The sequence below is a fragment of the Periplaneta americana genome, chromosome 13 (assembly GCF_040183065.1).
Source record: "Periplaneta americana isolate PAMFEO1 chromosome 13, P.americana_PAMFEO1_priV1, whole genome shotgun sequence".
Classification (NCBI taxonomy): domain Eukaryota; kingdom Metazoa; phylum Arthropoda; class Insecta; order Blattodea; family Blattidae; genus Periplaneta; species Periplaneta americana.
Genome location: NC_091129.1, coordinates 155,682,808 through 155,700,025, shown reverse-complemented (window position 1 = coordinate 155,700,025; position 17,218 = coordinate 155,682,808). Strand labels below are relative to the sequence as shown.

The 17,218-nt window shown below is 33.9% G+C and overlaps 1 protein-coding gene across 1 annotated transcript in view; it reads left to right on the top strand.

Annotated features, from left to right (window-relative positions):
• LOC138711659 (collagen alpha chain CG42342) overlaps positions 1 to 17,218 on the top strand; it is a 135,204-nt gene that overhangs the window by 12,816 nt on the left and 105,170 nt on the right. Inside the window, exons 4-6 of the mRNA XM_069842790.1 lie at positions 2,176 to 2,211; positions 7,572 to 7,607; positions 16,502 to 16,537. Coding sequence (XP_069698891.1) covers positions 2,176 to 2,211; positions 7,572 to 7,607; positions 16,502 to 16,537 — 108 coding nt within the window. The remainder of the gene's footprint in view (positions 1 to 2,175; positions 2,212 to 7,571; positions 7,608 to 16,501; positions 16,538 to 17,218) is intronic.

Below are 17,218 nucleotides of genomic sequence, written 5' to 3'. Positions count from 1 at the left end.
CGTAACTCTGGTTCATCATTAACCTCACTTTTTCTATATTTGTTCTTCTAGAAGCCTAGAGCAGAAGTTACACACTCATATTAAAAATAAATGTGAATTAAGTATTGTATTGTAATTCGGGGAACATCGGGCTAATGATCGTGCATCATAAAAAACTGCGATACAGTCATTATAGGAAACACGATTTTTAAGTTAGAGTCAGAATACAATTCTAATAGAATTATGCTCTTCTTCTTTGACGAGAAAACTATTTTTTGTCACCAAAAAGGAACTTTTCACCCAATTGTTGTTTTATTCCAGAAATATATATTATCTTAATTTTAATGTTAATGAAACAAGATATTATTCTATATTTTTAACGATATAGGATGAGAGTTCACCATTATTTGTCGCCAGAAAGTCTCTGAGAAGAGGGCCACATGTTTAATTTTCTTATCGATGATTCAATCTTATCCTGAATGATAACCACTGAATTTTTAGAGAATTTAGAAGTCTAAAAACAGCAGATAATTAGGCAAGACAGGAAGCCAAGACAAATCCTCAAGCGATTCATTTCTGCGTCTCAATAGCCTGAGTTAAATAAAAAATATTCAACAGACTAAACAAATCAGACAACATGATAAATTGTATTGTATTGTATTTATTAACATTCCATGGTATTCATACATTGCTTTACAGCTAGAATATGGAACAAGTCAAAAAACTTAATACTATTATAAAGTCTTAGGGCCGTATTCATAGACATTCTTAGCGCGGGCTTTCGGTGGATGATCAGCGAACTAACGTTTTTCATATTCATAAACCAGTGTCAGCGATATGATATGATATGATATGATATGATATGATATGATATGATATGATATGATATGATATGATATGATATGATATGATATGATATGATATGATATGATATGATATGACATGACATGACATGACATGACATGACATGACATGACATGACATGACATGACATGACATGACATGACATGACATGACATGACATGACATGACATGACATGACATGACATGACATGACATGACATGACATGATATGATATGATATGATATGATATGATATGATATGATATGATATGATATGATATGATATGATATGATATGATATGATATGATATGAATCCTATTTAGCACGCTCGTAGCCCGGGCTAGCGAAATGTCTATGAATAGCACCCTAAATTTATAGTGACAGTCTAGATGAAATATATACAGACGAGATTTACAATGTAGTCTACTAGTACAACACATAGTTTCAGTATCAATTTCATGAAGTGTTCTTGAATGTCATGAATTCACCTACAGAATAGAAGGCGTGAGAAATTAGGTACTTCTTTAATTCGGTCCTAAATAATCTTATGTTTTGACTTTCATTTTTTATATCGATAGGGAAGCTATTAAAAATTTTTACTGCCATATAACGCACTCCTTTTTGATAGCACGATAGACTTGCCGATGGAGTATGAAAGTAATTTTTGACGTGTATTTATGCTATGAACTGTTGAATTAGTTACAAAGTTTTGACGATTACATAAGAGGAAGATTATTAATGAAAAGATATACTGACAAGCCATGGGAATTATATGTAGTTTTTTGAAAATAGTCCTACACGGTTCCCTAGATCTGGCACATATTATTATTCTAATTATTCTTTAGGTACGGTATGCTTAAATAAAATACCATTTGAAAATTCATCTAGGTTCTGCGCACCCCTTTGGTCTGCGGATCACAGTTTAGGAACAGCTAGACTTAAGCGTATATTTTTCACGCCCGGACACTCGGTTTGAGAAAGGGTGAGTTTCAGTGGAATTTGTGGTGGATAAAGATGGCGTTGGAGAAGGTTTAACTGGGGCCTTTCCCTTTTCCCTTGATATCCTTCCACTATGGATTCGCAAGGCCAAGCTCTGTACTGCTTCATATTCTAACAGTCACCTGAGGTTGAACATACACCAATAAGCCGACTTGAGCAACACAGAATGTGGGCTCTCCGATATAAATTAGTATGATCTTTGGTTGTATAACATAGACTGCACTTCAGTGTTAGTGTTTTACTAATTTTATTTAGATTATTTTCAGATCGCATCATTCTCACGTGTAAAACAGTTGAACACACTCAGAACAACATGTAAACGTATCAATATTATTAGTTTGCTGTGTTTCCAGGGACAAAAGGGAGAAAAAGGCGACCGAGGAATTATGGTAAGAATTTGTTTTAGTTTTATTATTTTGTGTGCAGTAAATAAGCGGCCTTTGCTATTCTACATGACTGCATTCAGAGGAGTTATCATGTATTGTGTATGCTGAAATAATACTAAGCAACGTACCCATTCATTCTGTGGAACAGCGAAAGTCGAAGTGAGACGAATGGTCTTCATACTTGGAGTTTACATAATTTATCAACACATTCACCAGCTCCCCCAAAGTGACATTTTTAGATTATGTGTGTGTGTCTAATGCCTACTCACTTCACTTTGCGTGATTCGGATGCCCCATACTGCGATAGATGGCAGAACTGTGATCCATTTTCAAATTGCACACCACTTCGGCGGGCCACGTTATACATTTTTTTTCATTATTTATTTATTTATTCATTTATTTATTTTTATTTAAATTTAAATATACAGAATAAAGAATATAATTACAAAACAAACAATAGAAATAGAAATAAAATAATACAAGCAAATATAAAAAGAAGATACAGTAGTATTAACAAAATTTGAGATTGAATGAGCAGCGCTCGTGCTCGGTCGCAGTTCAGATATAATATTAAAATAAAAAATAATAATAATAAAATAAATAAGTGAAATAAAATAGGAACTAAAATATAATTACAGCGGCAATGGAATTATATAATATAATATTAACACTAGAGAAGAATAATATCGTATCTTTAAAGAGTTATGTCGTGTACTAGAGTGAGTGTATGTTAAGTGTTCGTGTAAGTGTAGTGTAGGGAATGAGCGAGGATGATGATGATGGTGAGAAAGGGAGAAGGGGAAACCCGGTGCCGGCACGTAGCCTACTCCTGTCGAATAGCACCAGGCTTAACGTCCCCATCCAACAAACGAATCACTATCAACAGTGACATATGCCTTCCCTTCAGATGGACTGCGGAGAGATTTGGCATTTAATCCAGGCATATTAGTGCACAATTTAGTGATTAGAAGTTGTGCATCGCCATCTCTCCTAGTCCCGAGGTAGAAATTTTACAAGGAAATTTCTGACCCCGCCGGTGATCGGACCCGGGCCGGGTAATCTGGAGGCAGACGCGCTACCACAGAACTAACTCGACGGACATTTTTAGATTATAATTCTTCTCATTTCTCTGTTCCGTACTTCACTCATCAGTTCAGTTATGTGCTGGTCAAAACAAGTGTCCCCCACCTATAAACTTCTTAGGAAGCAGAAAAAATTACTGGTCAAGGCACATTTGCCTAATATTAAATGTTAATACTGTTCGGGAAATTTATCTTTTGAAGAGGTGGAGAAGTTCAAATATCTTGCAGCAACAGTAAGAAATATAAATGATACTCGAGAGGAAATTAAACACGGAATAAATATACGAAATGCCTGTTATTATTCGGTTGAGAAGCTTTTATCATCCAGTCTGCTGTCAAAAAATCTGAAAGTTAGAATTTATAAAACAGTTATATTACTGGTTGTTCTTTATGGTTGTGAAACTTGACTCTCAATCTGAGAGAGGAACATAGGTTAAGGGTGTTTGAGAATAAGGTGCTTAGGAAAATATTTGGGGCTAAGAGGGATGAAGTTACAGGAGAATGGAGAAAGTTACACAACACAGAACTGCACGCATTGTATTCTTCACCTGACATAATTAGGAACATTAAATCCAGACGTTTGAGATGGGCAGGGCATGTAGCACGTATGGGCGAATCCAGAAATGCATATAGAGTGTTAGTTGGGAGGCCGGAGGGAAAAAGACCTTTAGGGAGGCCGAGACGTAGATGGGAAGATGATATTAAAATGGATTTGAGGGAGGTGGGATATGATGATAGAGAATGGATGAATCTTGCTCAGGATAGGGACCAATGGCGGGCTTATGTGAGGGCGGCAATGAACCTCCGGCTTCCTTAAAAGCCAGTAAGTAAGTAAGTACTGTTCGATGTGTGATTCGCCTTCCACTTCTGCATTACCTCCAAGCGAAACGTGATGAGAGATCTGTGAAGTAATTGCTAATGATAAGTTGTAAGCTAAATATAGGCTAATGATAACTAATGTAAATACTGAATTGGGAGGGAAGCACTTTGAAAGTAGTGTATCTGCGCTTTTAATATTGCGTGTAGAGGAGGGATAAAAGGAGAGATACGTGATAACTTTGACATTTCTTTTATACTAAATTACGTAGAAGATACGATATAAAGAATCAGAAACACCTATATGAGCGAAACTCTTGTCCGAGTGTAGTTCCAACTATATAAAAGGCATACAAAAATTGATATTATGCAACTAAATATATGAGAAACGCGAATGCCCGGAAGATTTTACGGAGACGGTGTTGCTTCCAATACCGAAGAAAAATAATGCCAAGAAATCTAAGGAGTTCAGGACTATCAGCCTGATATCACACTCGGCGAAGATTCTCCTGCGAATACTGAATCGACGTTTATATTCTAAGATGGAAGGACAGTTGGAAGAAGAGCAGTTTGGCTTCAGAAAATGAAAAAGTACAAGGGATGCAATTGGACTACTACGAACAATCGGCGAAAAATACCTAGAGAAGAATAAAGAAGTGTATATAGTATTTGTGGACCTAAAAAAGGCGTTTGACAGAGTGGATTGGAACAAATTGATGGACATCCTGAAGAAAATAAGTGTGGATTGGAAAGACAGGAGGCTGTTCAGTAACTTATATATGAAACGAGTCAAAGTCAGGATAGGAGAAGAAATGTCCGAAGGAAGTGAAATAGGGAGAGGAGTACGACAAGAATGCCCTTTATCATCTACCCTGTTCAACATCTACTTGGAGGATTTGGTGACGAACTGTTTTCAGAACATGGGAGGAGTAAAAGTAGGAGGATGATGAATAAAGTGTATAAGATTTGCTGATGATATGGCGTTGTTAGCAGAAGAGGAGACGATACTAAGGGATATGCTACTGGATTAAATGACAGCTGTGAGCAGTATGGGATGAAGATAAATGCAAACACGACGAAGAGCATGGTGGTCGCAAGAAAAATATTTAAGGTAAAATTGCGAATTCTGAATGAGGCAGTAGAGCAAGTGGACAGCTTCAAATACTTAGGATGCACTATAAGCAGTAACATGAGCTGGAGCCAGAAAGTCAAAAGGAGGATAGCAATGGCAAAGGAAGTTTTAATAGAAAAAGGAGGATCTTCTGCGTACCTCTGGAAAAAGAATTAAGGAAGAGACTAGTGAAGTGTTTTGTGTGGAGTGTGGCATTGTATGGAGCATAAACATGGACATTAAGACGAAATGAAGAGAAACGAATAGAAGCATTTTGAAATGTGGATATGGAGAAGAATGGAGCGTGTGAAGTGGACAGACAGAATAAGAAATGAAATTGTGTTGGAAAGAGTGGGTGAAGAAAGAATGATGCTGAAAATGATCAGAAAGAGAAAAAGGAATTGTTTGGGTCACTGGCTGAGAAGAAACTGTCTACTGAAGAATGCACTGGAAGGAATGGTGAACGGGAGAAGAGTTCGGGGCAGAAGAAGATATCAGATGATAGACGACATTAAGATATATGGGTCATATGAGGAGACTAAGAGGAAGGCAGAAAACAGGAAATTTGGAGAATGCTGGGTTTGCAGTGAAAGACCTGCCCATGGGCAGAACATTTATGTATATAAATAATATAATAATTTACAAACGGATGTTCAATATTTTTATTGGACTTAATAATGAAAAATGTTGAAAATTGAGATGCATTTTCATTAAGGAGTTATATAATCTTGGCCCTAGACAAATACTGTGTTTTAAATCTGCCGTTGTGAATTTTTTTCTCTCTTAATAATAAATTAACGTTTCGCTTAGTATTGTAAATACAAGTAAATGATGCAGTATAATTTTTTAGATTTTTGTGACTATTCTTCGATATTGTTCAATCGTATAGATTTTAAATTTAGAAAAGATAAGTATAGAAGTGTAATCAGTAGGTTTTCAAAGCAGATTTTGATTATTCTTTGTAAACAATTTAGAGGATCTTAAGAAATGTTTGAAGTTCCACCCCACGGAATAATGCCATATTGGATGACAGACTGGAAATAGTACATTATGCAGCGATCATATAATGATAGTAATTAAGACGCGAGTATGTTTATGAAACGAGCGCAGCGCTCGTTTCATAATTTTCATACGAGCGTCTTAATTACCATTATAGGCAAGTTTCATACGACTTTTTATGCTCGACCATATTTCTAACTTGAAATTATTCATAAGTATTCATGTTATTGTTATCTAAGTGAGGAGCGGAACTGACCTTGTGCAATAGCCTACCTCGTAAATTGTGAGATGTGCGCAGATGCGAATGTATTGATTTTTTTCGAGAAACAGATGTCGACGACCTTGATATAATCTAGAGAGTAAAAGAAACTTTAATCTTGATATAACCTTGAAATTGAATTATACATTGAAAAACGAGATGACAAATTGAATTTATTTGAATATTATTTATAATTAACGCTAATTATTATAGTAACAGAACTGATTTTATTTCAAATGTAGGTTATTTATTGTGCAATTGGTGAAATCGATACTTGCGCTTTCATATGGTGCTTTCTGATTGGCGGAACACCTGAACTTTAATGAATAGGTGTACTTTAATGAGATCCATTAAAGGGCTGCTACCAGGTGTATAATTACTACATTTCGGCATGGTCGAGCATAAAGAACTAAAAAAAATTGTAGGTAAATATTGGGTAAAATATGACGAAGAATGATACATTTATAATAAATTGAGACAATGAGATCAAAAACGTGACTAGTCATGCACAGATCATTTTGAGATAAAGACACAAAAACTTCATAAATTGCAATGTTCTTGCTTACATGTTATCTAGGTACATTAAGTTCTAATCACAACAATGCCCTTCCCAAATCAGAAATTCTGGGCTCACCATTGCCCACACCGACTGCAGTCAGACCCTCTTTTCTCAGAAGTTGCGTCTTATAATAAGTTTATTTGCTTTAATGCTATTTCCAGCGTTTGTTATTCCGGTTTATGCTTCATAACAGATCCTCTTTCACGTTCTTCATATAAAGAATAAAGGGCATTGTTTATCCTGGATTACGACTAGACGTGTCGGATCATTTTCTTCCCTGCAGCTGTTCATATATAACTGGTGCAGGTCTGCGATCGTTGTTTCCAGTTGTTGCTATGAAACTCCAACTGAAACAAACGACGTAAGAATAGCAATGGCCGCTAGAAATGAGTAATAAATCACTGTTTGCGTAGTTTACTGATTGTGAATGCATGAGTAAGCTTGATAACAGCGGCTTCGTTACAAGAACTAATCGCGTTTAATGCCTGGAAGGTAGGCTCTACTTTTGGTGAATGTAAATTAATTCTTCTGTTCCAGGGACTGGGAGGACTGCGGGGATACCCGGGCTTTCCGGTTGGTTTTCATTTTGTAATACGTTGTAGTGTTTTATTGTACGCAACATTGTCTGCAGTGGTAAAATATTTTAACGAGAGGATTGTATTGTCATACACCTACGCGAGGCAGAATTGCTCCGCATGTGTCCTGCAACAGACTTTTGATTACAAGACGTAGGCTATACTGAATTTGTACAATTTTCTGCACTTGAAGCCAGAATTGCAAAAAACAAATTGACAGAACTTCTAACTCCGAAGTTTAGAAGAGTTCCAATAAGCACAACTATAGTAATTAAACTCGGTCGTTCTTAGGTTTTTTTTACGCCGGCTGTTTTCACCATAGGGTTGCCAGATCTTACGTTTTTCTCGTAAATTTTACGTTTTTTTACGGAACAGATGCATTATAGGACCCACCCCGAGTATTCCATAGTATCGATTATACATTGTATATTTTCGATTATTATATCAAGTATGCCATCTTAACAATACTAAATACATAGTACTATAAACATGTATAATTTAATAAAACCAACAGCAATGATATTAAGCTCATATTAGTCACCTTTGTTATACAACATATTAAATTTTATTCAAAATATAGTTAAAGATACAAACCAAAGCTAAACTTTAAACACAGTAACATTAAACTTTCAAACAATACAACATTGGTATTAATACTACAATAAAATTAAGTTCATATTAGTCATCTTCATAATATATTATAAAATACTAATTCTACTCAATTTATACTGCATTTTTGGTCCAGAGAAAATACTAGTCTTTCACAAAAACACATTTTACTAGTATTTTCCCTGGACCAAAGAATTAAAAACAGAATTGGTGTAAAATTAGCATTTTACCGTGGACTTCACTGGAGATGTTCCGTTTCATCTTCTCCGTTATCCCAGTGATTTCACAAAGTGCTACGATATGGCGTTCCTGTGTCTATCATTCGATACCTTGTAATTTCCAATGACATCTCCACAGGAGTTCATCTCGTTCACCTTTAAATTTCTTCAGTCTCATCCCAGGATTGCATGTTTCGCAAAACATTTCACTCCTAAGTAAACTACATTCGCATAAAAAATCATAAACATAGCCTACATGTCTTTATTCATGGATAAAGCTACTAAAAAGTTTACAACTTATTTATAATTCCATAATTTCCATTTCCAGGCCTACATTTTAAATCAAGAGGGAGAATTTGATCCGCTTCTTTCTTATATTTAACTATAGCATTCGAAATTGCCGCCATGATTATGATCAAACTAATTTACAACAATATTGATTGGTTGGCAACATAATGAAAACAATATATAACGATCATTTAATTGATCGAAACGCAACTTCCGTTGATCTTTTTTTGTGGCTTAGCTTATTTTTATATTTAGGGTGGGTCCTATAATGCATCTGTTCCTTTTTTACTTATACTTTATGGCTTCCTTTTTTTCTTTTTCCCGTAAGTCTACTTCTTCCTTTTTTTCTTTAACCCATGCACATCAAAGGACATTATTTTCAAAATCCTGGAATGTTGCAATTACATACAATGGCATTACATAGATGACACTGTTTTCTTTAATAGTTATATTAGCTTTTTTGTGAGTTTTATGCCAATATGTTTTATTATTTTGAAAAATGCTATAATTTTACAGAAAGAATCAATATTGAAAATTACATCGTTTTTTATCGAGCCAAGAGTAGAGAAATACTAGTGGCTTGTGCAGCAAATGCTGCAAACTAAGTTCATTAGATGTTCAAATAAACATTTTTTGGATTTATTTTCAATGAAGAATACCAGACATTCTCAAAGTTATTTTCTTCCATAATAATGAAACATACTCTCTCTCTCTAGGCAATACTGAAGAGAACCACGGATATAAATATCTACACCACACCGCCATTAAATATATGCAAAAGACCGAACCCCACTTGATTAATAAGTATAAAAATATTTGATTTTTAATAATATAATTATCTTACGTAGAAATCAAAATCTTATTTAAGTTATTCTCTATATCTACTTATATAACCCCAAAACGTTTCACTTTCATATTATCAATATAGCATTAATATGTATAATTAATGAAAAATAGTCACATCATGGCATTATGGCATTAACTACAATAATTTCATTTCTAATGGTAATAATGCCATCAAACCACCTCAAGTTTTGTAGTTTTTAATATCCAATACACAGCTGTACCCAGAAATTATACACCACAGAATCGAACCTGTAAATTATTTTTAGTAAGTTAAGTTTTTAATAACCAATTTAATTTGAGCTCTAAATATGTCAGCAGGTCATGGCCTTCGTGTAATATTGTTTACTGTAGTGTGTGTTTTGTTTTATTCTGAAATACAATTAGCTAGTTCTCAAAACTGACGACAGATGGATTTTGGAAAATAGGAAAATTATGTTGCAAAATTGACATTTCACTGAAAACTACTATTTTTCTGAAAAACTTTGAGTTCCAAGCTTCAAAATGAGGGGTCATTTATTAAAATCCGTTCAGCCGTTTTCCCGTAATTTCCATTACCAGTTCAAATATATATATATATATATATATATATATATATATATATATATATATATATATATATATATATATAAATTTGTTGATCGATATGATGAAACGATTCTTGTGAATCTTTAGAAAACTGACTATTGTGGACTTGACATCCGTCAAGCGAAGTCTAACAAACGTTGCTGAAATCGGCCGGTAGTGCTAGAAACTTTCGAAAAAAAAAAAAATTAAGTATGGATCTATAACCAAACAGTTTCGAAAAGTAAATATGTTTTGGGACTTTGACATTGTTGAGCGTGATATTAAACAGAATATGTACAAATTCATTTTTGAAAGTTATATTTAGGAGTTACAAAAAGCTTAGAAATTTATCTCCCTTAAGGGGTTGGGTACAGCTTACAGCAATAAAATTTTGGAAATATTCAACATGTTTTTCCTCCATTACTGTATATTGTACATTAGCGAAAATTAGTATGTGTAAAACACTGTTCTTCTGCTATATGAAAAAAATATATTTTTACGATTTAAAAAAAATTATTTACTTTTTTTTTCAAAATTCAGTTCACTGTGCACTGATGAAGCGTTTCCCACATAACTAAAAAACTATCCAACATTCTTTGGTGAAATTTTTATGTATATTTATGCATGTCATATATACAATATGTTCCAATATCACTTCTCTACTTTGATAGATTGTCTGCTAGAAAATAAATTCATTTAAAAATGGTCAAATATCAGTATTTTCTTCTAACAAAAAATAAAAAAAAAATATTACTATTTATTAAGGAATGTTGTTGAAAGAGTATTACACTGTAAACATGAATTTCAGCAATAAAATAAAAGAGAGAGAACGTGAAAAAGGTAACAAGTTTATGAGTTATGAGAGAAAAGCTTCATCACTGCACAGTGAACTGCCAACATTTTGAATTTCGAAAAAAAAAAAATAAGTATTTTTTTTTAAATCGTAAAAGTATTTCCTTCATATAGCAGAAGGACAGTATTTTTACACATACCAATTTTCATTAATGTGCAAGTTACAGTAATAGGGGAAAGAAATTTGAATATTTCCAAAAATTTTATTGCTGTAAGCTGTACCTAACTCCTTAAAAAAACTCTAACAAGTATTTGATTGTCCTTTATAACTGTGCCCGCAAATCATGACTTTTACTTAATTTGCGTACGGTCTCTGAACTGTAAAATAAAACAATCAGTAGCCTATCGAGTAATCAGAAGTCCGTTGCAATTACAAGAAGGTAAATCCCCTAAGCACAGTTTTCAAGGAAGAACTATAAATAATGAAAAGTTTACTCGGTGTAATAAAAACTTTTAACGACGCTTTCAGAAGAACATCCTAAAAATTTACTGAAGTTAGGGAGAGGGGTACGTAGTTTTAATTGCTAGCTATACATTAGCATAGAAGGAAAAATACATTCAATTTGAATGTACTTTAAGCGGAGTAAGAAAATAATTAAAATGTTCCTGAAATGAATCCTGCGTGGCGGTTAAATATGGCCTTAATTCTTGTCTAATGCTTTCTTTGTTTCTCTCTTGTGTTTCCAGCACGACGTCCTCCCTCTTTCAGGGACTGGGTACTCCTATTCGCTGTGCTGCTAGTGTATCACCAGTTACTAGTAACTCATACTAACAACTAACCTATTATTCACAATAACACCTAATATTTGGAAGCATATTGATCTCTGGACTTTAGTGTCTAAATGGCTTGTAGAGACTTTGTATAAGTTGCTTTTGTTTAGTTGTGTCTTTCTGTTAATCTCAGTGTATTAATTGAAAGGTCTAGCTAAAAATTATACGAATAATCAAGTAATTATGCTTTTAAAATGTGAATATTTTGGCGTAATGAAATTTACATATTCTACTAGGTGTTCAGTTCAAAATGTGTCATGGCTTGCTATATACCGTCCTGTGGCTAGCCGATGAGCCTAGAGAATTCAATCTTCCTACACTTCCGCAGAGGTGTATAACCTATGAGGTAGAGAAGTTGCCTAGCAAGTACGGCGTTCATTCTGAAGAGTACGTACCGATACGTACGGTAACGCCGGTAGTGGCAGGAATGTGAACTGTTTGGAAATACGTACTGTCGGGATATGGGGAGAGGGTTAAGACGATTACTTACGTATTTGTTACCATTAACTTCGACGGTCAACATGGACACGGAGCATTTGATTTGTGTTGTGGAATGTTACCGTACGCAACCGATGATAACAAATACCCTGCGTACGACTTGCCGGCGCAAAACACAGTTCGAAAGAGGTTATGGTAGCACACAGACCGTACAGACCGCCATCTGTTGCTACGACGTTCAAGTTATACCGTACAAGTTCTCAAGTTCAGATTGAAGAACGCCTTAAATAATAGGCAACTTCTCTAACATATAAGCTGAAACTCGCTTCAAATCGGTGACCCAACAACAGTGACGTCATGACACACTTTGAAATGAACACCCAGTATATGTATTTCCGTGTGATTAATTTTGAAATAATAAAATTTTCTATAGTAATGTCACAAGAGGTCTGAGATTCCCCGATAAATCCACGAAAAAAGCGAGTGGCTTTATCTGGGTAATCTCAGATCTCAAGTGACATTTATTAGGACTATTTCGTGAATAAAATAAAAATGTAAATAATATATCCCTCAAATTCGCTCATAAAATGTTATTAATTGTACACTTATGAATTCTTAACCTATTCAGACATTGTGAAGTCGAAATAGATGAATATCGATTACTGCAATAAATAAATTGGTTGTTATTCAGTAATACCAATTGAGAAAAGCGAAATACAGGTTTAACAATGTTAATTACATGTACTGCGCTTTTCTCTTGTTATTATAACAAATACATTTTCATTATCTGCTGAAATAATTTAATTTAAACATTTTATAATATAATTACAAATAACCTGATTAATAGCTACATTAATTAAATGAACAATTGTTATGAAAGAGTGTAATTTTCTTTACATACGACGGACATGAAATTAGAAGATGAAGATGTAGATGTGGAAGTAGGATTTCGCACTTTATTTAGTACAATGGATTCATGCTCATCGATTTACGGGAAAACAGTTGGCGACACTGACTAAACAAAAGAAGACCATGCGGTAAATTGATAGTGATAAATCGAGCTGCAAAAATTATCGCGATGTATGACTGTGATTGGTTGGAATTCAAAATTTCATTACACTTCATTGGTCCAAAATTAAATGACGTCATATAAACGAAATAGCCATACTAAACTGTTCGTTATGTGCGTGCTAATCAGTTAAGAAAAGAATAAGTATATTATTTTCTTACAGCCTATGTATTGATAAAATCCGTATGATTTTTTTTTTCATTTAGGAGTAGTCATTTGTTTATACGACGTGGAATGGACGCTGCAAGGAAAAGATTAATCTCATTTTTAATCAGGATAAAAAAGTGAACATCTGTTATGATTGGTAACCAGGAAACGAACTGCATACAGATTATTATGGACCTAGTAAAAATGCCAATACTCTAGCTGTAGACCTGCATTGATTAGCTTTCTACTCCTGCAGTTTTAAAAGAATTAAAACAAAATAAACAGCTACGAAACTTTACTCCTTTAAGAGTACGTATTACATTGGCCCATTTCGTTTCATCTGTAATGTTTTTTGTTTCTAAATCTTCTCTTTCAATTCCACATTAACATACTGGCAGGTTTACCATATTCAGACAAGAATGCGGCGATATCTGATACTTGAATCAGGGAAATAGGAAACACTTCACGGCAATGTTGCGAAGACTATGAAAACTCTAAACTTTCTCAAGACGCGGAACTATGTTAAGATATTAAAACTTTTGATAGATATCTAGAAACATGAATTTAACGCTTTTTGAAGGAGAGAAATCGATTGGAATTTTTAGTTTTTATTCAAGTTTTTAAGTGTGCAAAATTAAGAGAATGGTGTAATCTGTTACCTACCGATAGTTTCAATAAAAATAAATGTGAGCTTTTGTCTCCTACTGGTATTATACTACCACAGATAAAGTGCATACATTTTATCTTTCCACGCTCAAGGGTATAGAACGGGAGCTTCAGCGCACAGCGCAGTTGCACATACGTGAACATGGAAAGATAAAATGTACGCACTGTACACAACAAAAGTTCCTAACTGAAATTTCACCTGCATATAGCTCAAATATCCATCATCAATTTAATTAATTTTTATGAAATCTATTTATCTATAATCGAACTTACACAAAATATTCATTACGCAGAAATTGAATTGATCCAAATAAGTATTTTAAGGACACTAATTAAGATTTGTTAAGAATTTGTTATATAAGTCTGAAACAGAATCGCAAAGCAAAACGTCTTCTGCCGTAAAAAATATTAATTTCAGACAATAAATGTATTCAAATAAATTTCTAATTTCAAAATCTTGAATTCATTAAGATGACACGGAATAATCCTCATATTAATAGAATTAATTTTATACGATGAAAGAGTAATGGAACGGAGAAAAATTCTCTCCGGCGCCGGGATTTGAACCCGGGTTTTCATCGTATGATGACGCAGAATATCTGCATGGAAATATCATATGTACTTCGATACATTAAAATAATATATATGATATGCGTAAATCACTTCGTGATTTAAACGGCGCTTATTCCGTCGGATCCTGGCCAACTAGTCACTCATAACGAGTGCACCTCAGCACATGTGTGGACTTCGGACCTACGTTCATAGACATCTATGACGTAGTGCAGAGGGCGGTCACTAGAGGGAACCCAAGAGTTGAAGCTTAATCTGAGACGATTCTGTCCGACGCCGGGGTGGGTATCCGGTGTGGCTTAGTGGATAAAGCATCAGCACTAGAGCTGAAAACCCGGGTTCAAATCCCGTTCCATTACTCTTTCATCGTATGTATTAACATAGCCTATTAAAACTTTTGATAGATATCTGTGTAGAAACATTAATTTAACGCTTTTTGAAGGAATTAGAGGAATCGATTAGAATTTTTAGTTTTTATTCAAGTTTTTAAGTGTGCAAAATTAAGAGGCTGATGTAATTCGGTACCTACCGATATTTTCAATAAAAATAAATGTGACTTTTGTCTCCTGCTGGTATTATACTACCACAGATATAGTGCATACATTTTATCTTTCAACGCTTAAGGATATAGAGCGGAAGCGCAGTTGCACACATTGAATATGGAAAGATAAAATGTACGCACTGTACATAACAAAAGTTCCTAACTGAAATTTCATCTGCATATTGCTTAAATATCCATCGTCAATTTAAATATTTTTTATGAAATCTATTTGTCGATAATCGACTTTACACAAAATTTTCATTACGCAGAAATTGAATTGATCCAAATAGGTATTTTAAGGACACCAATTAAGATTTGTTAACAATTTGTTATAGAAGTCAAAAACAGACTCGCAAAGCAAAACGTCTTTTACCGTAAAAAATATTAATTTCAGACAATAAATGTATTCAAATAAATGTCTAATTTCAAAATCTTGAATCCATTAAGATGACACGGAATAATCCTCATATTAACAGAATTAATTTTGTTCGTAGTAAAAATGTAATTAAAATACAGATTCTTCTCCTAGACCTTTCAATGTATGCGCATTCGATTTATGGTGTTTCCTGGGTATTTTATATCTTGCACTGCTCGTGCTACTTAACCAGTTGTCTAACATTTACTTACAGAAATTAACATGGGTTATATCCTTCAAATTCTTGGCTAGATTAAACTGCAAAGTCACATTCAAAGAATCAGTGGTGTACCCAGATAAATTAAGTGCAATAACAATCAGGTGTCTTCGGTTACGTAACAAAATCTGCTATTCACGGAAGACACGAGTAACTCTGTATACATGACGTATGAAATTTTTTATTTCCGAGTTGGGTATGCCACTGCATAAAAATGTTTATTTAAAATACAATGTTGCTACTGTTTTGAAACAAATAGAACTAATTCCTAGCACACTATATTGTATAAAACAACTAATAGAACGAAGTGATCCCTAATTGTTCAGAAAGCTACTGCAGTTTTTATTTTGATATAACTTGTACTAAGTATGTTAAATTCTTCAATCAAGAGGTTGTTTTAAATTTTGATAGTCAATTAACAGATATGAAATACTTTTTCTTCACTATGGTATAACAGAAGGATGCATTACAGAGCAAATAGGCCTATATCTAAATATATTTATGATATAAAGCTTTTTATTTTTAAAAATATTAAGAAAGTGATAGACTGAAAGCATTACAATAACAATTTGTTTATAAAAATTCTAGCCAATTGCTTCTTAAGATTAAGAATATTAAGTTGTAAGACAATTGTATTTATATTATATTATTTCTCAATTGAAATTCTTTTTTTATTTTTAGGGGCCGATTGGGCTGGATGGTCCGAAAGGAGATCCAGTAAGTACTTAATGGAAACATACCCTGTAAAAATTACAACCCTCAAACCCCAACCCTTAATTCAGTTTTATTTCTTCAATATTTTTGTCTTTAATTTCATTTTTAATGTCTAGATTACTATAATTTCGGTGAATCATACTCCTACGGAACGTTTAATAAGTAGAGGATTAGCAGACCAAACATAAGAGGAGCCCTATTAAAAATCATGGACATAATATCACAAAGGGAAACATTCACAGAAACATGCTAGAAAAAGTCAGAAGTTTGTTTCGCTGAGTTTTGCTTCAACAAGAGTTATACGCAGTGCAAGGAAAGTGAGTGCCTTTACGCTCATGGTTTATACAGAGTGTTTCAGAAATAAGTATACATATTTTTTAGGAATAATTGGCTAGATCTAGGCTATCATTTTAAGTGAGCAAACATAAGGTGTCCGGCACGTAATTTCGGCACTATGCAATGCCGTTGTCGTCTATCCACCTGGAAATAGGCAGCCAGCAAAGCACTTACAGGTCTACTTTCGTTTATTCACACAGGCATGCCACCTCTCTGCAGTTTATCAGCTGACTGCTCATTTCATGTTGTGATGTATTACTCTTCTCAACGGATATGTCCTGGATTTGCTTTTTCTTGATCAACTATCGTTAAAGGTTTATATGATCACATGCCATTTGATTTTTATTT